Source organism: Pantherophis guttatus, chromosome 3, assembly GCF_059756535.1.
Source record: "Pantherophis guttatus breed Tessera chromosome 3, ASM5975653v1, whole genome shotgun sequence".
In the NCBI taxonomy this organism is placed as follows: Eukaryota; Metazoa; Chordata; class Lepidosauria; order Squamata; family Colubridae; genus Pantherophis; species Pantherophis guttatus.
Genome location: NC_142065.1, coordinates 37,190,504 through 37,218,183, shown reverse-complemented (window position 1 = coordinate 37,218,183; position 27,680 = coordinate 37,190,504). Strand labels below are relative to the sequence as shown.

Here is a 27,680-nt window from a genome sequence, read left to right as displayed (position 1 = left end):
GTCTCAGCATGCAAAACCGAGGACATTCGTCTGCTCTCCAGTATCAAAAAGAGCACCACACTGGGTTTGTATTGACAATAAACTGTGGAGTTGAAAGTTAATATTTTTTAAAAAGTAAATTTTATTAATTAGAACTTTGATTTTTATTTTTAAATCATGTGTCCTGGGTCGATAGGAGATGACACAGAATCAAAATGGTTGGGATTTATGATGCCCTTTGATACTGTAATTCAGTTTAAAGTGATCCCGAGTAAGAAACCATAAAATAAAAAGGAATGTAGATCAGGATTGATGACAAGATCAAGGCGCCAGCTACAAGACTGAAGCTGATTGACTACTTATTGCTGATACAGACTTGGGGGCCTTTCTTGTCTATGTAATGTCATTAATTATTCATGACTGTTGATGCACCTTTTTAACTAGTATAATACTGCTATATAATCTATTGTTGGGGCTCTTGGTCTGTTTGGCCAGCAGCTCAGTGATTATTACTATAATACCCTATTATAGTAAAGAAAATTGGTTTCAGTTCTCAATTGCTTTGGCTCATTTTTCAGTAGATTTCTTTTTTCCACAACAATGTGGACTATTCATAGATAGTAAGCAGCCTGCAACAACAGCAAAGGCAGGCCAGGCATAGATTGCATTCACAGTTCACTCTAAGTCATGGTTCTTTTAGTTATAGCATATGAAAAGGTCACAATGTATGGATTCAGACACATAATGCTTATAAGCCATGGCTATGTTCATACCGTGCTAAAATCAAGCAATATTCATAATATATTTCAAAGAAACTTATGAATGTTTTTTCCTGTTTACCCACTTATTCTTTCATCATTCTTTTCACTTGTTACTTCCCCTCAACCCATTTTTAAATGGAAGACTCTTGGGATCTATCCCCTTCTCATCTGTAATATAGTAGAAGGATTAAATAAATGACAAAAAACATTAGAAAGTATGATGTACCTTCTAGTCCTCAGAGCGATGGCTTTGAGATTGCTAATGTAATTTTTCCACTCTGCACAGGAGAAACATGTGTTTCAAATTTGTATATGTTCACACCATTAAAATGAATTTATTGCTGTGGCATAATTTAATCTGAATGAGGTAATTTTGGCTTCTTGAAATGCTTGTTCCAGTATCTTCCTCTTGATCTTCTATCTCCTTCCCCTTTCTCTTCTTGTTTCAGCTTCACTGAATACTTTAACAAAGCATTTATGTATAAACCTTAGCAACTTTATGATATATAAATAATATCTTCTAATACTCTAAGATGTAGGGTATATAGAAATGCCCTGCTTTTATGCACAATTAGCATGAAATAACCACTGTTTGGGTAACTGCTCCTAAATTCAAAAATAAGATTAAAAATACATTTCCAAAGGCATATGAATTCTTACTGTCAAAAACACACAGCTTCATTTTAGGATAAGCTTCAGGAAAACACATGCAAATGTGGTAAGAACGTATTTCTATCACAATTAACTAAGGTTTCTTTTTTGATTACTCTCCAGTTTGATGAGGTTAGAGGATGATTTCCTTAGTATTTTCTTCAGATAAAGCTTATAGTAGAAATAAAGAGAAGTCAGTGACTACATTTTTATGCTTTAAACTGGAATGTTAAAGAGTCATGCATGCAAATTATTTATTATATTGAGGTCACTAGCCTTAGTGAGAAAAGATTAGAAAGAATACAGCACAACTTTATTCTTTTAACAAACATGGTTTACTTTTTTCTACAGTGAGAGAAAATATAATTAAAAAACACAATTCAGAGGTAGAACATTTATTCTGTATGCATAAGCCCTCCAGATATGTCTAGGTTTCACAATGAGTGCAAGTGGCATTATTCTCACATGATATTGCTATGCAAATGAAACAAACTACATACAGTAATGTAATCTGTGACATTTACATGACAATATGACCTGTAATATGTTATTGTGGATTTTACGAGAGACCTGAAAATATGGCTGGGAAAGTTGGTATCCACATTTCAGATAATATCACCAATGCTGACCAAAGTGGATTAGCGCTTTTGCTTATTTTAAGGCAACTTCCTATGTATTTTAGTCCTAATTGGTTAGTTACAGAGCATCTAACTTATACAAAACTGGGGGTGGAAAGAAATATATTACAATATGTTTTCCAATTTTATTTAAGTGTATAAAATATGCTTATTTTATATACTCATCCATTTGAACATAACACTAGCAAGCCAATAATACATTCAGCTAACCTATTGTGTGTTAATGCTTACAGACTGATTGAATATTTTGTAAATTAACCATATATTTTAATGTGATTGCCTCTGCATAGAAGACTCTCATTTAAAGTACCTTGTTTAAATCAGGCTGTATTTCATGACTGAATACAAACCAATTAATTCAATTTATAGGGCTTCTTAACTCCATAGCAACTCTGGACATCATGTATTAATGAAATAATTATAAAAAATAAAAATAAAATCACAAGCATCTGAAGAGAGGAAAATTGTTCATTTTAAATTAATAAAATCCACAGGTCCTGCAACCCAGTCTAACCCAAGGCCTGGGGAAACAGTCAGATTTTAAGGGTTTCTTTCAACTCAGATGGGGTAAGAGCCAAACAAGTCTCAGGGGAAATGTTGTTCCAGAGAGTAGGTGCTGTGACCAAGAAGCCATATTTCTTAATTTCATTACATGACACTTCTTAATTGACTGGAATATACAAGGATAACCAACACACTGAATTGTGATATGATGTCACAACCATCATGTGACACATCTATAATTGCCCATAGTGGTGCATTCTGGACCAGCTGCAATTTCTGAGTGTTTTTCAGGGCAGCCCTATATAGACTGCATTATAAGAGTCATATGTGAGATGACAGAGTGACTAACTGAACAACTATCTGGTTCAGGTGGGATTATAATTGGCACACAAGATAGATTTGTGCAAAGGCCTTCTTAGCCATAGCTGCTACCTGCTCCTTAAGTAGGAGATGTGAGTTTAAGAATACCTCCATATTGTGTATCAGTTCTGAAGGGAAAACTGCAAGCTTATTCATGACTCAAGATGGATGCCACTGGTCTCAAGCGATCCAAAACCATAACCATTCATCATTGTCAGAATCAAGCTTGAGCCTTTTGCTTCCCATCCAGAATTTCCACAGCCTCCAGACCCTGGGAAAAGACCTTAACAACATAACTTGGCCAGTCCAGGATTGAGGTGTACAGCTCCCCCCCCTCTCTCTCCCTCCCTCCCTCTCTCTCTCTCTCTCTCTCTCTCTCTCTCTCTCTCTCTCCCTCTCTCTCTCTCTCTCTCTTTGTGTGTGTGTGTGTGTGTGTGTGTGTGTGTGTGTGTGTAACACAACAGTATTTTTAATGAACTTGAAATGAATATTATGTTTACAAAACATACACAGGAAGTTCAAAACATTAAAAAATGAAATTAAAACTCTACATCCAGCTAAATTCCTTTTATATAAAACCAACAACCTAATAGTTCTTGTTTGAGCTATGTATTTCAAGTGGCTGACATATAAATACTTTACTATCTTGCTATCACAAAAAGGCTCTCCAAGCAAAGTGTCAAGATATAAACAGTTCCTCTTGCTACCACAGCATGATGGATTAGTTGTCTGTAAACTCGGAAAGCTGTGAGGCATACATAGCAAGTATATGATGGACAAACTGGTATTGTTCACTGGTTTGTATCATTCCACCTCTGCAAGCAAAGAAAATCTATTTAAATATACAGGCACTGGGAAGGACAATACATTTGTTTTGCAAACAGTGGCAATCTTAGATCATTTACAATTTTTGCAGACCATAGCAGAACAGCTTACAAAGCAGGTTGAGAATTACATATACTTTGCAAAACAATTCAATCACAAATGCATGTTCAAGAAATTGCAAAAAATCTTGCAAAATAAAACATCTACAGTACAGATTAAATAATGAGGACTGAAACTATGACCTTTAAAACGTCTTAAATCAAATTAAAATGGCATTATTAAATACTGGGAAGAGTCATTCAATTAATTGCTGAAAATATTTATCAGGTCAAAATCATATTTCACTCAAAGCTTATTAATATAGCTATGAGTGGCACTTAGATATACAGGTAGCTCCCTGGAAGAGCAAACTGAAGAGTTGACATGATCCATTTATATTATATTTATATTATATTATATACATCAGGAACTATTTTTAAAAATTTTACCTGATAGACAATATTCCCTGTATTGCTTGTAAAGTCATATTGCTCCAGGCTATTAGTAATACTGTGGATAGATGTTGTATTGTTTTTTGCATGTACTTTATTCATACCAGTGGTGAAATCCAAATTTTTTTACTACCGGTTCTGTGGGTGTGGCTTGGTGGATGTGGTGTGGTGTGGTGTGGTGTGGCTTGGTGGGCATGGCAGGGGAAGGATACTGCAAAATCCCCATTCCCATCCCACTCTGGGGCCAGCCAGAGGTGGTATTTGCCGGTTCCCCGAACTACTCAAAATTTCCGCTACCAGTTCTCCAGAACTTTCTGGATTTCACCCCTGATTTATACCATAGACTACACTTATTTAGATACTGAAGTTGATAAATAACACAAACACTTGGATCTCTGGCTGTGCTCTTAACCTTTAGACATGTCCGGTGGTGGGTTGCCCCCGGTTCGCACCAGTTCTATAGAACCGGTAGTAAAACCGGTGGGAGGCTCCGCCCACCAACCCCGATATCATCAAAATGCTTCTGCGCACGCGCGAGGGAAGCAAGCGTGAGCACGTGGCCCTGCTGCAAACTGGTAGTAAAGGTAAGTAGAACCCGCCTCTGGACATATCCCAATATAGAACTAAAGAGTGCACTGCAGGATCCAATCTGGGTTGGTCACCGGGACCAAAGGATTTGTCTTCTGAGCTTTCGGATTCGTGCTAGAACCCATCTTCAGGGAACTTCTAGAAGTTCCTTAAAGATGAGCTCTAGCACGAGTTCAAAAGCTCGGAAGACAAATCCTCTGGTCCTGGTGACCAACCCAGATTGGATCCTACAACATTATCCCGAGACATGTATATTCGCCTTCATTAATAAAGAATGCATTCTTTAATATATTTGATATATAAATATTTGTATACATTTCTTGGCACTATACAGTACATTTTGGTCCATGATGTCCTGATGAAGCACAGTACAAGTAGCACCAATAATGTATGTCACATTGTCATACATGCTTGTATCACATTTACAGTTATAACATTTTACCACAAGTGTTACATTTAAATAATTTTAATGAGGCTTGGTAGGTTACTTGATTTATCACAAGTCTATATAGAACTGGAGATTAAATGTAATATAACAATACAGAAATGAGGTTATTACTGGGTATAATTTGGTTGGTGCCTTTGCAGAATAAGACAATTATGTTTCCTATGAACATGCCTGGGATACATGTCTCACCATAAACTGACTTGTTACCAAAGTATTAATGACTGCTGTGATTTTGCTTGAATACTTAACCAACTAATTTAATTACGTTCATATCAGTTCATATCATTACGTTCAGCATTTAGGAAAGTACATTTATCAAGATGCTTCCAGGCAGCTTCAATATACTATAGAAGATGTAGAAGTTTCAATACATTTAACTTGATTAGAGAATATTGTTAAGTGGATAATATATATACAAAACAAAAAGACAAGCTAACTAGAGACTCTTTCAGTTTTTCATTAAATAGTCTCAGAATTTGGCCTATATAACCGCTCTTCATCCATACCTGTCTATGCGTAGCTGGCAGACAATTCCCAAAATATCTACTTCTCCTTTGTCCTTTAGTTGCTGGCATCCAATCTGAGTAGCAATAAAACAGCCTGTCCGTCCAATGCCTGCACTAAATAAAGCAACAACTTCATGTCAGATTGCATCTTTGGTGCTATGAAGCAGAAAGGGGTAGAAATATATCTGTCCATCCCCTTCCAATCAAGTAGGTTTGCCTAATTCCATCTCTTATACACTGAAACCTAGAGGTTTCTGGGAAAAACAGTTTGCCTGTTTCACCAGTGTCTATAAGTACAGAATTTTACAGAGAGAAGTATTTGCTAGATCTGTAGCTGCATCCTTTCAGAATGGAGATTTCAAATAGAAGTGCAAAACCAGCATCCTTGGGCATCCATCAATACAATGGAGCTACAAGAAGAATTTCTCACCTACAGTGCACAACAATTGGTCCCTTGTTTTGGGCAGCCTTCAGAATTTTCTCCACCTCAAGAATCAAATGCAAGAGCATCTTGGCTGATTCTGGTGTCCTCTGGTCTGGCCAGGATGAGAAAACAATGTGTTTCACAGTGCGACATTCGTCTTTGAACTAAAAATCATGATGAAATACAAGATAGCATTACTTTTACTCTTTCAAGTATTCACATATATGTGGTTGCATCTATCCAAGAGAGAAAGTATCAAGGTGCTTATTGGAATTCCAAAACTTACAGCTATACAAATATCTTTAAGGAGACAAAAGTCCTGAGGAGAAAACACCTCCCTTCCTCACAATAGCCTTATGACAACTAAGTGAGACAATGAAATGCTCAATGAAATGGTCATTAATAATTATAGATAGAATAAAAATTAAATGGGATATTAAATGAAAGGGAATATTTTGTCTACATGTAGAAAATAAAATAGAAATAATCCAGATAAAGTTTTGTGCCCAGTCCATTCATATACACTAATAAGTATCAGAAATGAATTTTTTATACAGCCAAAATGGTACTATCATTTTGGTACCATATATACATACATGTATATATGTACATATACATATACATATACATACACATATATATACATACATACATACATACATACATATATATATATATGTTTTCTTTCCTTTTCGTAGGCTTTATGTGTATTTCTCTTTAGCCACACACATAAAGAGATGTGGTGGCTCAGTGGCTAAGACGCTGAGCTTATCGATCAAAAGTTCAGCAGTTCAGCGGTTCGAATCCTGAGTTCCGCATAACGGGGTGAGCTCCCGTTACTTGTCCCAGCTTCTGCCAACCTAGCAGTTCGAAAGCACATAAAAAATGCAAGTAGAAAAATAGGGACCACCTTTGGTGGGAAGATAACAGCGTTCCGTGCGCCTTTGGCATTTAGTCATGCCGGCCACATGACGACTGAGACATCTTCGGACAGCACTGGCTCTTCAGCTTTGAAACAGAGATGAGCACTGGCCCTAGAGTTGGGAATGACTAGCACATATGTGCGAGGGGAACCTTTACCTTTACCTTATATACACATACATACATACATACACATACACATACACATACATATAATCAATATATAATAAAAAATATAATAAAAGTAACAAAGCCCAAAGCAAGAATCATGAAAAATAATTCAAAATAAATGGTTCATTAAGAAAAACAAAATGTATAGCAGTTTAACTTAAGGGGCAGGTTTTGACAGTACTTGCACAGTTCACCCTTGGAGGGAAGGGTGAACTGTGCAGGGAAATCATCTTGCCAGAGCTCAATAAAAAAAATTATACCTGCAGGGAAAAGCTACGAATGGTGTAGTCATCACATTCCCAAATGTCTTGGACTTGAATTCTAAATGGTCCATAGGATGCTTCTCTTTCAGGCCAGTAACAGATACATTTCTGAAATTATAAAGGTAGGGATCCTCATCCATAAAGATGTCAACCAAGTGGCTGACTCTAAATCCCCAAGAAAAGTGGAAATTAGACCTAACATTCACAGACCTATTCCCCCATAGCAAATGGGCTGCAGGAGTGGTTCTACAAAGCAAACAGTACCAAGCTCGCTGAGGCTCAAAAACCCCACATGTGAGTTTTTAATGCATTTTCTAAAGCTTCCTTATGGAAAGAAAAGGCTTAGGAAAATCTTAGACTTAAAAAATACCCTTGAGATGTAGCTATTAATACTCCCTTGCCACCACATTTGTATTCATTAGGTCTGCAGAGATTTGTGCTGGCTAACAAAGCTTCCAGATATAATAAGGCGACAATCTCTGCACCTTTGCCAGATGATAAACTCCTTTGTGGTTTTTTTATTTCTAAACAAGAGCACATGCAGGGCCCTTTTTTAGCAATATGTTAAACAATAAGCAATAGGTTTATAAATAAGCAACCTTCCTGCACATCAGTAGGTGATACCAAAACTCTTTCCCAAAGTCTCACCCAACAACTTTCAAAACTTCATGCAGAGGTATCATCCATCTGCAAAGGAGAAACCACTATAAAATGCCCTTAGTGCTTTGTAGCAGTTCTGCTCTAGAAGTCATTAGTTGAAACTAAGAGAAAGCAAAGCACAAGGAACTTGGGGGGGGAAGGATTAGTAGGAAAGCAGCTTCAAAATATGACTTTGAAATGGCAGCTTATCTGTGAGGGTTTGCAAAGAGTGGAGCTTTAGAGTAGCAGAAGGACTGCTTTATAAGCTCATAGGCCAGAAGGGGACATTTAGTGAGGCAAATTTGGCCTGAAACTGGAGTTTTAGGATCTCTGAGTTAAAAGACAGTGCATAAGCATTTCATTCAATTCATTTAAATTCGTAAAGATAGCCTCATTACTCCATGAGAAGAAAATATTCCAGAATGTCACAAATCTTGAAACTGAAATCTTGCAGAAAATATAATAGCATTATGTGTTCCTCTAGAATAGCCACAGTATGCCACAATTTTACTATGGCTATAGGTGGCTATCCTTTATTAGGTTTCTGAATATTTTGCTGACTTACGTATGACTATGTACAGATGTTATACTATAGCAACGGCATTGATCTCCAGAAATCTCTTCCAAAGGACACAGAACCCAAGATAAACACAGGAAACTTTGAACCTTCTCATTAATCAGAATTGATATACATCTCTACAACAATACCTCTTTCCTTTCTTTGAGTTTGGTGAGCATAACTATGAGTGGAGTTTCTTCTTGCCACACCATTGTCCAGAAGTCATTGACTGTATTTAGCATGGGTCCCTGTGTGGCAATATAGGCCTTCTTCTGGCTAGCATAACCCTAGACAATGGGAAAGAAATAACAACTATGAACAAGAGCCACCGGAGCCACCAGCTTTGTTATTCTCACCTCTAGATAATTCTCTGGCTCACCCGGATGTAATTTGCATTTATGTAAGACTCCTCTTCTTGGCTGTTAACTCTCTTGAGACAGACACGGCTCTGGGGATCTAGAGGAACATTTTAGTTAGATGAGATAGCTAAAGGCTTAATATAGCATTTACTATCAGTTGGGCCAAACTATTCCACAGAAAAGTGGTTTTGAAATCTTTCTGGTTTCCTATCAGTTTGGTTTGGGGCTCTTATTTCACCCACTTTTCATTATAAATATACAGTTATAATCTCAAAATAGGAGTATAAAAGGGATTATATTTTAAAACAAGGATGACAAAAATAAAAAGTCCAGTAGCTAAATGCCTGGCTTTTCCCCTGTGCCTTGAGTTTCTATAGTTCCCCTCAGAAGTAAACAAATATATTATTTTATTTCTCCTAAATCTGGAGCAATGTGCATCCCACAACAAAGTGGCCCAACTGGGAATTTTATTCATCTTATTTCACATTAAATTATATTCTCCTTTACAGTCTTGTGCAAGAATAATAGCATCAGCAAGAAATTCTTACGTATGTGTAGGAATTTTTGCATTTTATCACATCACAGCTTTAAAAGTAGTCTTCCCCAACCATCCTGGTAACTTGGACTTTACTTCACATAATTTCCACCCAGCCAAGCCTGGAGATAATGGGAGCAGAAGCTCAAAATTTTTAGAGTGGATTGGCTGTTCTACAATTTACAACAGTTTCAGCATTCGGTTCTTCTCAGAGCAATAAATAATTTTTTATTCCCTGTAACTGAAAGGAAAGAAGCTACAACATGGTCAAAAATAGTACACAAGGCTCAAAAATATCTGAATATGAAAGATATTGTTTTATTATACCTATATTTCAATTTTTACATTCTATTGAAGAATTCACGGCATTCTTTTCTTTCCTTTTTTTCACTGAGATATCCCACTAGAGAGAAATTGTGCTTCCAATTTCCAATGAAATGTTTATTGCACAATCATTCTGTCTCATTCATGGAATTCTACTGGAGCCCTTGAATATATCGTCTTCTATTACTTAGCACCTTTCCATGTTTCCACAACATTTCTTTAATATTTTGTACCCAAGGAATGGATGATACAGTTAACTGGTAGCTCTAGGAGTCCTCCATCCAGAAGTACCCTTTGTAACTATTTCATGTTCTATAGTCATGTTTCATGCGTGGCAAATTTCTCCAGTTCAGTACTCTACATTCCATTTATCCAACCAAGCATTCTTCAGAACTGTTTGGATTAACATTCCAGACTTTCCACCCAGTATGATATATTGACCCCCTCAGAGATCTCCAAATGCCTATCCTGCTGAAGATATGCTTTTTGTCATTTTATTCAGCAGATTGAAAACTATTTTCTGAAATCTAAAATAGGAATTTTATCACCTGGTATAGAAACATTGGCTGACATGAAACATTGGCTAATATCAGCTATGTTCCCTGCTGATATTAATGACATCTTCAGACTCTGAGCCATGCAACCTCAACACACTTGACAGGCGATCCTACTGAAAACAGGGATCTGCCAGTGTTATAGAAACCACACTCTGCAGTACGTTATGCAATATAAATCTGGAGCCAAAACTCAACATTCTTTGTTTTTCTTTCCCAATCCCAGTTTCTTCCTGTTTAAATATGATTGCAAAGTAAACATACTTGGTAGAATGGATTTATATCTATCCTTCGCTGCCCGGCCAAGAATGTTGAGTTCTTCTGGAGTGATGAAGTTTGAGGGGATTTTCTGTTAAGGAGGAATTGCTGAATTAATTTCCCTTTTGAATGGTACCCAGAGAATTGGAAACAATATCATCAGTGTCTTTTATCTTGTCAAGTATGCAATTTCCCAATCCCGCCTTCCCAACAAGGAGAGCTCAGCAGAAAGGAGGTGGGGAAAAATTTATAACTCAGAATTACATTTCAGCTCTGCTCAGATGCTGCGGTCTAAGACCCACGACCAACCAGATCCTATACTAATTCAGCCTCAGTTTAAATCAGGACAGTGATATTCAAAGTCAAACTTGACACCTGAATGGCATGCCAGAGTTCCACTGGAAAAAGTAGGTAGGCACCAAAAGAAACTGCTCAGATTCTCAGCCCAGACAGCAATTTTTACTGTCTACTTTAAGCAGCTGATTCTCCTCTGTGATTTTTTTTATATCCATTGCAGTTCAATCCAGTATTTCCTTTTCCTACAATTCCCTCAGCTTAAAGACACTTTGCTTTATATTACTTAAGCTTGGTACTAAGTGGTAATTGGTTTTTAACATAATCAGTATTCCTGCCCTGGCAAACTATCTGCCCTACATGCATTACTTGATGTTCAAACCACATGTGAGGGCACAGCAGAGCATAGTTGCTTTGTGTGTGTGAGTGTGTGTGTGTGTGTGTGAGAGAGAGAGAGAGGGGGGGGAAGGAGGGAGGGAGGGACGGAGGGAGGGAGGGACGGAGGGAGAAAGGGGGGTCAGAATGACAAAAGCAGCATTGCACCATTATGCTGCAAGTTCTACCCATTTTGTATGTGCAACAGGACTGCACACATGCTCTCAAGGTGCTTTAATTATTTTGACAAAAGCAGGACGCTTCTGCAGCTGCCTGAGAGAGATCTACAGGTCTCATACCTCTCTACCAGCTATCTCTAGCCTAGGAAAAAGGCTATTTCATCCTGTCACTCATCCACCAACTGATATGCTCCCACAGAGAGGGCCTCCTCAGGGTGCCATAGGCCAAACAATGTCGACTGATGACTCCCAGGGGAAGAGCCTTCTCTGTGGGGGCTCCTGCCCTATGGAACGAATTGCCCCTGGATATACAAAGGATCCCCGACCTCCGTGCCTTCCGTCGTGCACTGAAGACCCTGTTATTCCAACAAGCCGGTCTGATGGGACAATAATTTTAATCGGGTTTTAAATATGGGTTTTTAATATGGTTTTATAAGGGTTTTAGAATGGGAATTTTAAATTCGGCCAAAATTGAATTATTTTAATATGGTTTTTAAATTTGTCTTGTATATTGTTTTATTATGGCTGTTCACCGCCCTGAGTCCTTCGGGAGAAGGGTGGTATAAAAATATAATAAAATAAATAAATAAATAATACTGGGAATGACATGGGGGAGCAGGAATTGAGGTACTGGAGGAGCTTAAACTGGAATCCAATCAGGCAGTTGGTAGGCAGTTTTGAGAATCTCACCGCAAATTCCTCTTGAAGCTCTTCCAGATTGCAGCTCCATTCCTGGAGCATCTTCTGTGTTAGGACATGACTGGCAGTGTTCAAAAACTGCACTGTGACATCTCTAGGAGTGGAGATTTGCACAATGGGTTCAGTGTTGCTCAGAGAACTCATGTCTAACACCAATGACACATTGGAGCCCCTTCTGCAAGACAAAAAACCCTGAAGTTACAAATCATCAAACTAGAGAAAGCAGCCTATGCTATAGGAGTAGAGTGCCTCTGTTGACAAAATGAGGTTGTTGTGCTGAATATCACAAAAATATTGTTGTTATCAAAATAATTTGGCCTGAATCAATATTCATCCCTATCTCTATTAACCACACCCATTTATTTTCCTCCTAAACCAGGAAGAAAGTATTCCAGTATGAGAAGCACTGCCCCCATATCCCTTACCATGACTCAGCATTGGGGCAGATTAGGATTGCTGCCTGCATACACTGTAATGACAGGTAGTTTCAGAGCAACAGTTGGCAGAAACCCTGCCATCTTTTCCCTTCCCATCCTACATCACCTATCAATTGGAAAGCAAACTCCAGTTGCCACCACAGGACTTCTGCTCTGGCTGGCCTTAGTGCTTTGCCAGAAGAGCCATTTCAAGTCTTTCTGCAAATATATATATATTTGCATCAAGCTTCTGATTTGCATGATGCAGGGTGCTCAGCAACTCAAACTGTAGTGGCTTAATCCTGGCCTGGTTATTGAAAATTATACAATGGCTTCACTATTGCCCACTTTGTGTTTGTGCAGTAACGAAATGAGTTGTCTGACTTTCAGATAAATAAATTATTTGCAGAAGGTGTGTGTTGAAACACATCTTCTGGTCTTTCTGTGCCAATTCTGGGAGATGCAGTTACCTTAAGATGCCTTTGATTCCTTTGATTTCTCTTATCTTGTTGAATCTCCACTACATAAGACTCTCTCTTCTGAACAATAGAACCTGGAATCTAACTCATTCATCTATCCTCAGAGATGAGAGAGAAATTCTACCTTGGTCATATTGCTACTTTAGTGATATTGCAAAGATCCTAAGCAAGAATGTCATTCCTTTGGAATCTCAGGAGGAAGGGCAACAACCTTGGGGCAGCAAAAGGAACCCCCATCACTACTGTTTCATCAAGTGAAGTTATGCAATGTGTGTATCAGTACCATCTAGGAGAGCTTTTTTGTGTGTGTGTCATTTTCACTGTCTGGATTATTTTTAATTCTGGACCATCAAACTGGAATAAGTAGGACTAGAATGATGTCCTCAAAGCCCCATTTGTGTTTAAATTCCTTGCTTGATTTGCAAAAGAGGCAAGGTCAATCCCATGTCATGCAAATGAAGAGTTTACCCTGGCAATAATTCTAGCAGAGAACGAATCCTCCAAGTCTAATATTTCTGGATACTGGTTGTTTTTCGTGGCTTTTAAATAATAATAATCCTCCACAAATGAATCATCTTATCTCAAAGATCTTTAGCAACTTCAAGATAATTCAGAATTTCATGCAGAAGCATAGGTTCTGTTCCACTGTTATGCTGGAGGAGCTGATATTGTGGACTGCTATTAACTGCTCGGTCCACATCTTCAAGCCTGGACAATATATAACAGATTAAACATGTGCTTTTGATGTGCCAGATGATGACATGGTTACAGTTCTGATTTAATATATGCTGCATCAGCCACTACACGGTCACCAAAAGATGTGTCTTTGATATCAGTCTTGGCACTGTTTTTGTTATTTGTTGAGGAAGAACATCTATATACTACGGTACTAACTCTCTCATATCTGTTTGATTGTTTGTAATCTTCAATTGGGCAAACAGTGCATCATAAGGTAAAAACTATTGAATCAACATAGCTCAAATGAGGTAATTTAAGAATCCATCCAAAAGCCAGGACCCATGACTACCATGGGATTGAAATTTGATAGTGTTTTAGCCATTTTAGTGTTGCTGCACTGCTTCTCTGCCACACTCAGCCACAATCATACGATTGTTATTTTCAATGCTCTCTGGCAGCTTCTAACAAGGAAAGCCAGAAGTAAATTGGAAATCACTCTATCTTCCACTGCTTTTTTGCTCCCCTTTCTCTGTTTTTGGTAAGCAATTATCTCTGAAATGATGATCCAACAGGTCATAGGTTGCCTAAGTACAATTATACTAACATGCAGCAAACGGTTCAATTTATTTAGCGTATCTGATATTCTGAATATAATGACCCCACAGATAATATGTTTATATCTTTTTCTCTACTGACTAGGTCTTGCTTTACTGCACACGCTTTTGCAAAATGATTTTTGCCAGAATATCTCTAACGTATGTTGCTAAAAATTTCTTGGGGCATGAACTTTTCCCCAATATTTGCATGTAAACTGTCACTTTTACTGGATATCTATTGGCTGTTGAATTAGCTAGAACATCTGCAGATTTCTGCAGCCTAGAAACTACCTGCTCCAAAGCTATGCTAACCTGCATAGTTAGTTAGACTTGCATAGTTAGAGGCCTTCACTCCTGGAGGCCTTCAATATTTCCAGGGTTATGTCATGTTCTCTCAACAGCCTTCTTCCAGGGTGGCTGAATATATAAAGAACACTCAATCCTGTCCGTTATAAGTGAGTCAGAGAGTTCTACAAATCCACACACTTAAGTCTTTTTAACTTCATAACATTGATTAAATATGCAAACAAGATGACGCTCTCCTATACTCTTTGAGCTGTGGTAAAAAGAAAAGAAAAGAAAAGAAAAGAAAAGAAAAGAAAAGAAAAGAAAAGAAAAGAAAAGAAAAGAAAAGAAAAGAAAAGAAAAGAAAAGAAAAGCATGTCTCTCCAATTAATGTTCTTCACAGGAGCAAAATATGCAGCAAACATTTCTATTTTGATTTGAAAGTTTATTTATTTGCCTCCAGTGTGTAAATGGAAACATGTTTTAAAGCTTCTGTCCCTCTTTGCTGGCAAAACTGCAAGAAGACAGAAGTTATTCTTCAGGCCTGCTAGTAATTGGATGCATCTATACAGTAATGCCTAAAGCCATTTGTGCAAATTCTCTGCAATAATGCCTGCTATTAGGAGGACAGTGGTGCTCAGAGATGAGGCCAGTGAGAATTCTCTTGTTATGAGATGTCTTAAACTGGTGGCTCACCTTAAAAGCAAAGTCATTTGGTCTTTGATTTGTATCTCACTGGGAAGACCAACCTTCTGGCAGATCTAAAATCAATCTTCCAGAAAGTCAGTATCCTACAGCAGGGATGGGTTCTACTTACCTTTACTACCAGTTCAGGGCCACGCGCACAGAAGCATCCTGATGACGTCGGGGTCAGTGGGCAGAGCCTCCCACCGGTTTTACTACTGGTCCGAACCAGGGGCAACCCACCACTGTTCTACAGTATGTCAGAACAACCTTGCTCAGTGACAATCAAGTATCTGGTGCATCTGGCAACTATACAAACTATACAAAAATGGCCAAAGAGACTCAAGAGTTCACCAATCGGACAGTAGCAGGGAGACTTGCAATAACCAAGCATAGTCTAGTAAATCATTAAAACCTCCAAGGCAGTGGTGAAATCCAATTTTTTTTACTACCGGTTCTGTGGGCGTGGCTTGGTGGGCGTGACAGGGGAAGGATACTGCAAAATCTCCATTCCCACCCCACTCTGGGACCAGCCAGAGGTGGTATTTGCCGGTTCTCCAAACTTCTCAAAATTTCCGCTACAGGTTCTCCGAACTACTCAAAATTTCCACTACCAGTTGTCCAGAACCTGTTGGATTTCACCCCTGCTCCAAGGGTTTCTTCCTCACTCAAACCTAGAATGTCTGCATGGGAGGTCTTACATTAGCAAAGGATGGAAAAAATTACTTTAAACAAAAAGATGCAGTTTTGACATTTTATGAACATTAAAAGAGTGGAGGTTAAATGCAATACCATAAGGAGGGCATTGCACAGATAGGAGCCACGAAAGAGAAGGTCTTCTCCCACTTATCAGACAGACCTTGTGGCAGCAGAAGCATTTTGAAAAGACTTCTGCTGCTGATTGAAATAACTAGTCCTGTTCATCATGACAGATCCTAAGGCAGGGGTCTCCAAACCTGGCACCTTTAAGACTTGTGGATGTCAACTCCCAGAGTTCCTCAGCCAGCTTTGCTGCCAAGTTTGGAGACCCCTGTCCTAAGGTGATTAGTATTTTAATTGTCAACACCAACTTAAAATATATCCAGATTTTTCAGTATACAGGCATCATATAATTCCCATAGTTAACAATACAATAGTACATTTTTTACACCAGCTGCAATTTCTGGACAATTTTCCAGGGAGCCTCTGTAGAAAGTGTAGTTAAGTAGCCAAGGCATGGATATCTGCTAAAAGGTCTGCTCAGGAATTTTATTTTATTTATTTATTAGATTTTTTTTTCTATGTCCTTTATTATGTTTTATAAGAAACTCAAGGTGATCATACATAATTCCTTCCTCCTTCTATTTTCCACATACCAATAGGCCTGTGAAGTGGGTTGGGCTAAGAAAGAGTGGCAGGCCCAAAGTCACTCAGCTGGCTTTCTTAAAGTGGGGCTAGAAAAACTCATAGTCTCCTGGTTTTTACTCCAGCATCTTAACCACTACACAAAACTGGTTTAGCAGCACATCAGTCACAGTTGTGCTAACATGCTCTGAACCGCAAATACAGTAATAGTTAGGCAGTCAAAGAAAACTCTCAAATCTTGAATCTGCTGTGTCTGAGGAGTACAGTCCTATCCAGAATAGGCTTCACTTCTGTTCGCCAAAGATTTTTCTCCTTACCAATAGCTTCTCACTTCTAGCATATCTGGATGTAATTTTAGCTTCTACTCACTCATTCAACTTAATAACACATTAGTTAATATTCAAAGATTCCTTATTAGAACTGGGTGTCGTCAACACCCAAATATTCGTGCTTTTGTTGAATTATCTCCTTTAGAATTATTAGCTCCCCCACCTAATCAGATGGGTTGCCAGGAATGAAGTTTCAACTACTGCCTTTATTAATGATCAACAATATTTCATCTAATATTTAATGGAACATTGTCATTGACTTCACTGGGAAGAAGAGAAGCTAAATCAATCACAGCACTGAAGAAATACTTAAATACGCAGCAGGTCCCCAGGACTTTGACTACAGAGGTATTAGGAGCACAGATCTGAAGAACCCATGTCAAGCCACTTTATGCCAACACAGTGATAAATTAAAATAAAGCAAAACAAAACTCTACCTCACCACAAATAGAAGTACATACTGTTGAATGCCGCCTGGTCTTGATTAAACTGCTTACGGAAACTGGTTTTAATATGCTAATTTACATTCATGTGTAAACTAGCCACTACAGCTGGCATGCTTAGTAGCATGTATGAAACTAGCTAACTGAGACCTATTCAACAAACCATAGTGAAGCATATGGTTTGTTAGCATAACTTTGTGCTTTGTGAATGAACTCTATAACAGTCTTCTTCCCTAAATGTTCAGGTAGTTCTCGACTTGTAAGTATTGGTCGTAGGTTGTGATAGTCATAAAGCAGGTCACCATTTGACTAAATCAGACACATGACCTTTTTTTCAGCAGTCATTAAGTGAGCACTGTGGTTGTAAAGTGAACACTATAGTCATTAAGCAAACCCATTGTTCACTATAGGGCCAGTTTTGACGGAAACCAAAAGTAAATGCCGGTTTCCATCAAACATATCATAATGCAGGCTAGTTGCCAGGTGCCCAAAATGTGGTCATGTGACTGTGATGGGGAAATGTGGATGTTGGAATTTCAAAACTGGGTTGTAAGTCCCATTTTCAGGCTCCATTGTAACTTTGAATGGTCGCTAAGTGACTGGTCTTAAATTGAGGACTACCTGCATCCATTTTAATTTATTTAATCAGTATTCCCAGCTTTATGCTCTCTATTAGAATTCCTATAATTCCCAGCTATTATAACCAGATTCAGCAAAACTATGCAGAGTGTCGGAGAACTTTAATTTTGTCTAATAGAACCAGCAGAGTACTTAACTTGCATCTAGAATCTCAGAGTCTATGCATGGAACTTGGAGTACTACTGACTCACCGATCTTGCAGGCGCACATGTTTCTTAACTTCCTGATTGCTGTGGGTAGCCTTTTCCATTCTCAGCCTTGTTTGCTTTCTGCAGCATGCAGAAACTATGATTTCTCAGACATGCTGAACAGGCCAGGACTGGGCTCTGCTAGCAAGGATTCGTTGAACTTAGGTAAGAGAGGCCAGGAAGCACAGGAAGAATGCTCAATGAATCCATGTCCCTGGGAAAGCACCTAGAAAACATTCAAGAAAATTGATCATTACTAAGAACTTCACCGTCTTTCTATCATCCGATGCCCAAACCCCAGGTACAGCAAGCCCCATTTAAATTAGACACATCAGAGCCTTGTTCAGAAGATGCCATTTAGATTATTGTTCTTGAAAAAATGATTAAAAAGCCAAAAGGAGAGAAAAAATTGCAACTCAGCCCAACAAACTTGTTTGGGGAAAATCAAAAGCCCACTGAATAAAATGGGTACTCCTTGTTTGAGGCTATTGCAGATTCAGTGAACAGAAGAGACCCTTCATCGATTCTTTGCTCCAGATATAAGAAGGCTGGGGGAATACTACGCAGTTTGTTCTTTGCCGCATATTTTGCAGCTTTGTTCCCTATCTTCATATTCCCAAGAAATGATTCCCTTAAACTGAGATTTTCTCTCCTGCCTGTCCTTTCCCATGAATTCCTCTCTCACCTCATGCTGCCAGTAACTTCATCATCTCTAAGGCTTCAACCAGAGTCTGTGGTTCTAGGAGATGTACATGCAGAGTGAAAAGAAAGTGAATACAGGAAATTCCTTATCTCTGAGGCTGGTGGTTGCTCTTTGACACTTCCTCCTCTTGCTCCACCCTTACAGCCACCCACACACATTCTGGCCACAACTTCATAGTTCCTTCCACAGATACCTTCAGCTTCTTGGTGAACTTTTGTAAGGCTGCCCTGGACGGTTAGACCCTACCTGTTCTTGCTTTAGGATTATAAGATATTTCTGTTATTTTTACGACCAAGAATGTAGTAATTCACTTTGTATACTTATTGCAGTCTAGAATATAATGCTACTCTATTGACAAAAATACGAATCCTGACTATGAGCTATTTAGCTTTGTGACATAATAAGCAGCATTTTTAGTGTGTGTGATTTCATAATTATACGATTCTTGTGAAGTCTGCAGTAATAGCTCCCCTCTGAAATCCTCCCTCTACCCTCTATGATAGGCTTAATTCCCTAGAAATTTATATTTGTTGGAGCAATTTTAAAATCATGGCATTTTTGAGTATAAAAATGTTCTGCATATGATTACTTGGGAATATTTCAACTGGTTATTGAACAGATCTACAAAATGCTATATTGGAGAAGGCTGAGCTAGATAACCTAAAAATGCAAAGGAAGTCCATGTACAATATTACGCAGTAATGCAATTGGGCAACACAGTTTCAGTTGAAAAATACCACAATGCACATCTGTTGCAGATGATTATTAGGAGGCCTCTTTCTATTCTAAGCAATGAAGCATAGGCATTTCAACAAGCTATATCTCTTTAAAAAGGACATTGGCAAATTCAGCTGACAAATGTGCTGGAAAATATATTAAACAATATATATATTTTTAGAGGATTGTATAACATTTTGGGGAATCTTTCCAGCCAGACTTGATATTAATGTTTGCAACCCATTTTGAATATATAGTAAAAGTGAAAAATCTTCAAATTAAGTTAACAAAAGATTCTGGGAAAACCTCCCGTGTATATTTAAGTGGCTAGGAACAGAGTCTGAAACAAAAACCATCACAGTAATTGAAAACAGTTTTATATTGGATACCCATGAAGCTAATGGTGAACTACAGGTATTATAATTCTAGAATTCAAAGAGTGTCAAATGAATCAGAGGCAATGTGAGAGAGCAGTAGCTTGGGCAACAAAATAATCAAATCATACTGTCCAAAGACATTCTTAAAATATCAAGTCCTTTGCTTGTAAAGAGAAATATGGTGATCTTTTGTGCTTTAACCTTGATTACTGTATGTTGATAATCTGTGGCAATTTTACCTGAAAGAGTAATATCAGCTATGCCTGCTAATTTTTCTGTTGATGGACAATTTCAAGAGTTTAGCTTCCATTGAGAATTGTTATCTTCACCCAGAAACTGGCAGCCATTCAAAGAGACAATGGCTTCAAAGTGAGGACTATATTCCAAACAATTTTCATATAGAAGATTAATTTCTATAAAATGAAATTTTATACAGCTACCTTGACTGCAACTTTAATAATACTGAAAAACTCAAAAAGAAACAGGTGAATATTGGAAAAACCCTTCCTTAACTATGACTTGAGAAAAAGGGGAAAACTTTTTGTTTTGTAAATTTAAAATGTGAAAAGACTACTCTGTTTTTTTTTAATTGTATTTTATTTTGTGGGTGTTATGGACCATAGCATATTTAAAATTATGGGAAGATTCTCTCTGACCTCTTAAAATTTGAATTTAAAAAACACTGGTTGAACAATTTTTTTAAAAAGTCGATTCACAAATCTTTGGTTTCGTAGTTTGTATGAAGAGATCTTGCATCTATAAAAAATTATATTGTTTTCCCTGAGTGAAACTCCTTGATATACAGCTAAGTGACATAGTGAAGTAGGTTTCAATCTGCACATATATTTTTTACAAAAATAAAAAATGAACAGTTTTTAATTCCAAAATGTCAGTTTATAGGCAGATTAACGAATTGCATGCTGTGTAACATGGCATTCTTCAAGTTAAACATACAACTAAATTTAAACGTGATTTGTAATGGTGATTGAAATAGGCATATTTAATCATATAACAATCATATATTAAGTCTTTGGGCAGGAATCATTTAAACCGATTACTGATGGCAAGTCTGTTCCTTGACAATCTCCCCTTACATTTCTGAATAGAGACTGGAAATATCTAACTCATAGCTAGTAATTATCAAAATGCTACTCGGTTAAATAAAAATATTTTGTTTTACCTAACAATGAAAAGCTCTAACTGGAAAAAAATAGTTGTCCAGATTTTGGAACTTTGTTATACATGCACTGAACAGTATTAAAAAAAGAGGATCTATTAAGAGAAGTCAGTATCCATGCATCCCTAATGAGTAGTTTTGTTTTATACTCATACCAGAGCTATTAGCAACTAAAGCCAGAAAGATATTAAGATTAAGAATATAATTTCTTCCATGCTAAACAACAAGGAGGATGAAAAAGGGGAGCTTTCTACCACTGCTGCTGCTTGTTTTTTGTTTTCTTGCATTTTAATTAATGATTTTCTGCTGAGTCAACAAATACAATATTTCATATATTTGGAAATGCTAATAAGCTTGCTTTAAATTCATTGGATGATATGCCACAAACTCACTGCTTGAAAGGGTTTAATAACAGTCCATTTGAAAAAGCATATACAAATTATGTTTACATTGCTACTTAAAATATTGGCTGAATACTGGATATTCTTGCATAAATATGTTGCAAACTCTCAGGCTATGGTGGCAATTCTTTATTATATATTTATCAACAAACAAATATCATATACTCCAATGTAATTTGTTGTCACGTAGGATGAATTTATGTTTGGGACTTTTAAACATAAATGCTTTGCCTTCTTGTCTACAGTTTGGTTGTATAGTTTTTTTTAAAAAAAAACACATCTATTTTTTAAAAAACTACAAAATACAGTGAGTGTTTTTGAAAACTCAGAACTGAACTTTTCCTGAAACAATGATTGGGATGTCAAAAAAAGTCAAGATGGCAGCTGCAACCAAATCACTAAGCTCCATCTCCTTCTTTATATAGCTCACATATGACACATATTAAAATGGGTAAGGCATTGATTACATAGTTGCCATCTTGACTTTTTTGACACCCCCTGAAGAAAATCTCACAATAATCCTGGATTGTTTGTTCTTATTTATATACCTCCCAGAATCTGAATGACTGGGGTGGTCTAAATTGATTCCAATATATTTTCTATGCAGAATAAAACTGCTTCTCCTAACCTTACATTCTCGAAGCACAATTCACTACAACTCCCATTATCCCCTATCAGTATATACCTAAGGAAACTGCTGTGCAGTGATGAACCATCATACCCTGGACTAAGCGCAATTTTGCACTGCGGTCTAAGCTGCATGGACACTGATTTAAAAATGGGTTGTTTTTTTCTGCAAATGAAATTGTATTGTTTGGATTAAAGTGTGAGAAGAATAAGGAGCATTATTTTTCACCAAAGTGATGATTCATGAAAAATTAAAAAACAAAGTGATGATTCATGAAAACTAAAAATAAGCTCTTGAAGAACCTCTTTTTTCTTTTGGGAATGCTGCATGGAGCATAAACCAACACTTTAACATTGTGGGAACCTGCTCTCTAATCTCTTAGAATTTTTACTTTTAAGAAATAGCTGAGCATTTCTAATATTACTTAATGCATGAAACTTTGACTTTCTAATTATCTTAGTATTAAACAAATGAGTCACATTTAAACTGCCTGCTGGTTTGATTTGAAAAGAGCTTTATTCTAAAATTCAAATGCTGCAAGATAGAAACTGATTAGTTCACAGTGTTCGTATACCATTAACCAACAGCACAATAATCGAATACAACGTGCACATACACTTATAGACTCAGATTCTTTCTAAGGGATGGAGGAAAAGAGAAACCTAACCCCTCTTTGAGTTTGGATTATAATTACCAGTAACAGGAAGTGAAATTTGCATTATGGTTGAAAAAGATAGAAAGAGCAGAGGAGACGGAACAGGAAGAGGCTGAAAAATGTTTGTTTTGTCTGCTGCTAGCCTTTGCACGCTCTTTGAGAAATAAAACCTTTGCAAGACCTGTCTTGGGTCTTTTATTGTTCCTGGGATCATTTCTGAGTTTGGTCGATCAGAACAGAAGCTCCTTATTTCAGCTTGCTTTAAAGAGAAAAATCAAGGGAATGAATTTCAGGGTAGGAACTACACAAATGTGGATTGCTTAGTGTGAATGTGTGGAATCAAACCAGAAGATTGAAGTCAAATGCAATATTGGATCACTTGTGCTTATTTGCATGGAAGCCAACTGCACAAAAGAGAAAATATATCTATGTATCTGGACCAGAAAAGAGACATTTAGAGATGGAATGGGGAGGTCAATGTAGAAGAAGTCTGCCAAACCATGAAAGTAATTTATACCTCAATATTTTCCTAGATTAGCAGAAAAGGGGCTCCCTTGGAAGGGCTATTAAAAACTTCTCCTTACAAGATCTAGTGAGATGTTTAAGTTCTAACTGAACAGCAAATTCCCAGACACCAAGTCTTGAAGAGCTTTACAGGTTAACACCAGCATTTTAAACTATACCCAGAAACCAACTATCAACCAATGCAGAGCCCACAGAATCCATTATGTATTACATACTCCCAACACCAAGAGCCAGTAAATATACAGGTTGTCATATTCTGGACCTGTCATAGTTTCCAAGTAGTCTTTAAAGCAAACCCCATGTAAAGTGCACTGCAATAGACCAACCAGGAGATAATGAGGGTGAGAGTTACTATAGCCATGTCCTCATACTCCGGAAAATGTTGTAATTGGAGCATCAGCTAGAGCCAGGCAAATATTCTCCTTCTATACATGGCCTCCACTTGCAGTTCAAGTAGGAGCCATTATTTCTAGAAGGATTCTCAAATCAGGCGCCTCCTGCTTCATGGATGGCTTTCCCATTCAGAGGTATTAGCAAAGACACCCAATATACAAATAACAACTCTTATTCAGCTTCAGTTTTTTCTCTCCCATCAAGACTGCTTTGGGGGCTCTTCTAGAGGTAATTGATTAGTTAAGAATTAACCCCACCTCCCACCTCACCACCACCACCCCCGGGCATTCACTCCCTCCTTCTCCATCTTGTGACAATGATTTTATTTTGTTTGTATTGTCATTTTATTGGGTTGGAATATTTATACTTGACTAGTCTAATATTTTTTATGCTTTAAGCCACCTAGAGTCACTCTGACATGAGATGGGTGGCAAATAAATTTAATAAATAAATAATCAAGATTGCTATAAATTCCAAAACCCAAAATAGGATATTGATAACATCTCTCCTCCAGCTGGAAGTGATTATATGAAGTTGGGTATCATCACCATACCAATTATACTTTCCCCCAAAGTATTAGATGAGCTCTCCCAAGAATTTCATACAAATGTTAAAGAACAGAGACAAGCCCCTATAGCAGGGGTCCACAACTCCCAGGCCACGGGCCACTACCGGGTTCAGAACTAGATAGTGGAAGTGGTGGGCAAGTGCACAAGTGCACATCCCCACTTGTGTGAACAGCGAGTGAGCACGTGAGCGCATGCTCCCTTTCCATGAGTAGTGTGTGTGTGTGTGTCTAATACTTGCGCAAATGGAGCTCCATGTGTCCGCTTGTCTGCTGCAAGGTGGAAAGGTTGGGGAATTCTGCCCTACGGCACTCAACATAGCATTGAGTCAACCTTGCATTCTCCACCATCACAAGCTAAAACTGTCCCGTGATGGAGGTAGCCCACTGCTAAACAATGCCTCCAATCACCAGTAGATGGTCCTGTAAGATACCATGTTGATAATACTAAAAAAATATTTGTTTACTAATTTTACCTATTTCCCACCTTTATTATTTTTATAAACATCTCAAGGCAATGACCACATCTAATACTCCTTCCTCCTTCTATTTTCCCCACAACAGCCCTGTGAGGTGAGTTGGGCTGAGAAAGAGAGTGCCTGGCTCAAAATCACATAGCCAGCTTTTGTGTCTGAGGCAGGACCAGAACTCACAGTCTCCTGGCTTTTAGCCTGATGCCTAAACCAGATCAGCCAGACTGTATAGATTAGCGTCCTCCATAAAAATTTCATGACCAACCTGAAGCAACTTTATCTCAATTTTTCCTTCTATTTTTCACAGTGCATTTATAATGCTTTAAATATCTTGAAAATCAGTTATATTCTACCCTATTTATATTTTTCTATTTCTGTACTGACATGCTAATATATGATGAACAGATTCTTAGAAAGTAGATCTGCTTGCCAGTGTTTCAGAAAGAAGGAATAAAAATAAAGGGTGAAAATTTGCAGAAAAGTATATTTTGTCTAAACTTTAGAAGAAATGTCTTAAAGGGTAAAATCTTTCAACAGCAAAAGAGCTTAAAAGTGTGCTTTCAAACCAGAGACTATTGTGAGTGTGGTGGTTACATTTCAGCAATCAGTAATGGTGAGGAAAGAAGTGGGACTTCTTCCAAGTCTTGATATTTCCAAGTCTTCTAAAACCTCTCTGCAAAATCTTTACAAAACTAAATTTGCCTGTAAAACAAAGTCTGTTTTTACATCAAATTTTTGTAATCCCATCTTTGATTTTAGGCATGTATTTGAAGACCTTTCTGATCATCTCAAGAACTATATGTCCACATGACCAAAGCACATATGCAGTGTCTTCCATGCTATTGTTCTCCAGTTGCTCAGGCATTCTTAAATACTATATTATATCTTGTAGGCATATTTCACTTGCAAGTATTTTATTCTGGGTTTTCCAGGACTTCTTCCAGCTTTTCTTCACACCCATATCCATACAGACAGACACACACACACAAACACACGGAGGGAGGGAGGGAGGGAGAGAGAGAGACTAGAATAATTGCAATCTATTTTAATCAGTAATTTCAGGACTCTCCATTTAGAAGCACCCCAATTTGTGAATTGGTTTTGAATGGCTGTAATAACCTTTGAACACTTATCACTAGAGGGCATCATTTCCCCAGATCTAACAGACCTATTTCTCTTTCTTGAGGACTACATTTTTTTTCCTACGCATTGTAGGGGGGGAAAACATAACCTTTCTATAATCTGACAGTATTGATTATGTTATATTTTCTGGTATTCTTTCACCTCATTTTGGGCTATAAGTAAAACGTGTCTTGAATTGCTCATCAAATCTGGCTTATCTCAATGGCAGCTCCGACTGATCTCTTGGCAATCTCTCTTTGCTTTCATGTTCCGGAGCAATTCTTCAGCCTGTCTTGCAGATGCAAGAAAAATTCCTGATACCTATTTTATCTGTCAGACTCATTTTTAAATTTCAGTTCTGAGCAGAATCCAAAGCATGTTTCTGTACCAGCTTGTAACTTCGGCTCTCCAAAAATTGCTATCCAGTAGTACCTGAAGATTGGTGACTCTTAAATCTTGTGATCATTGTTATAGATTTACTTTGTCTTGGCTGATGATGCTTTCTGCTGTCTTTTGTCACCAAATAGTTTGCAACCTGAAATCCTCAGGGAAGGAGAGAGTTGAATAGGATACTATTCTTTTTTAGTTGCTGGGCATCTGTATATTTTTGTGAATGCTATTGTTGTATACTTCTCTTGGCAGCCTTGACTCTCCCACTAGTCTGCTTCTTTGGATGGCACCTATTTATTTATTTATTTATATATTTATATATTTATTTATATCTATCTATCTATCATCTATAGTTATCAGATTTATTGACCACCCATCTTATTAATCACAGGGTAACTCTGGGTGGCCAACAACACTTCTAGTATTATATTAGAGAAGATAGATAGATAGATAGATAGATAGATAGATAGATAGATAGATAGATAGATAGATAGATAGATAGATATTTAGATGATAGACAGACAGAGAGATGGACAGAGAGAGATAGGACATCAGTCACTTTTTAATCTGAACTAAAAAGCTGTGTACATTGTATACCTTATTATACAAAGATATAAATATTTCACATAAATATTCCACATTTTTTTTTTTTTTGCTGAGTTGAAAAATGGATTTGCATAATATTGCTTATCCCTAACTAATAGTATGGTAAGTATGTGTTTGTAATGTTTTGTTTAAAATCTGATCATTTATTCAGCAGACTCAATGTTGTTTACACCAGTGTTTCTCAACTTCGGGAACTTTAAGAAGCATGAACTTCAACTCCCAACATGCTGGCCGGGGGATTCTGGAAACTGAAGTTTAAACATCTTGAAATCACCAAGGCTGAGACAATATTAATCTACAGGCAGCAATTTTCTGTAGCACCAACTATTCCCAACTCTAATCTGAAAAAGCTGGATAATGAACTTGGGATGCTCTGGTTGTAACAGATCTTGCTCTCACAGCTATTGGCAGAATGTACTAAAATTACTCACTAAGTACCTATGGTGTTTCTTTTCTACTTAAGAAGGCCTCTCTTACATACTGTATATGGGCTGGGTTACCAGCCGCAACAGTACAATCTCAAATTCCAGGGACTCTGCTGCCCAAACTACTTCCCTTGTCC

General features: G+C 37.5%; 1 protein-coding gene across 1 annotated transcript; it reads right to left on the bottom strand.

Moving 5' to 3' along the window:
• Window positions 1-3,347: 3,347 nt before the first annotated feature.
• PTPN7 (protein tyrosine phosphatase non-receptor type 7) lies at window positions 3,348-19,141 on the bottom strand. The gene is made up of 10 exons (XM_034415285.3): window positions 19,072-19,141; window positions 18,390-18,612; window positions 12,297-12,480; window positions 10,765-10,849; window positions 9,108-9,184; window positions 8,878-9,015; window positions 7,528-7,638; window positions 6,182-6,339; window positions 5,752-5,865; window positions 3,348-3,708 (listed from the first exon to the last, which is right to left on the bottom strand). Exons 2-10 carry the CDS (start codon window positions 18,446-18,448, stop codon window positions 3,615-3,617), a joined length of 1,020 nt encoding a protein of 339 aa, XP_034271176.2. The 5' UTR covers window positions 18,449-18,612; window positions 19,072-19,141; the 3' UTR covers window positions 3,348-3,614.
• Window positions 19,142-27,680: the final 8,539 nt, after the last annotated feature.

Excerpts from the sequence above, each read along its gene's own strand:
- PTPN7 (XM_034415285.3), bottom strand. The coding sequence starts at position 18,448 with ATGGAAAAGGCTACCCACAGCAATCAGGAAGTTAAGAAACATGTGCGC. Across the intron at positions 10,850-12,296 it reads AGCTTCAAGAGGAATTTGCG|AAAATCCCCTCAAACTTCAT; the intron begins GTGAGATTCTCA and ends CCTCCTTAACAG. Across the intron at positions 9,016-9,107 it reads TAAATGCAAATTACATCCGG|GGTTATGCTAGCCAGAAGAA; the intron begins GTGAGCCAGAGA and ends CCCATTGTCTAG.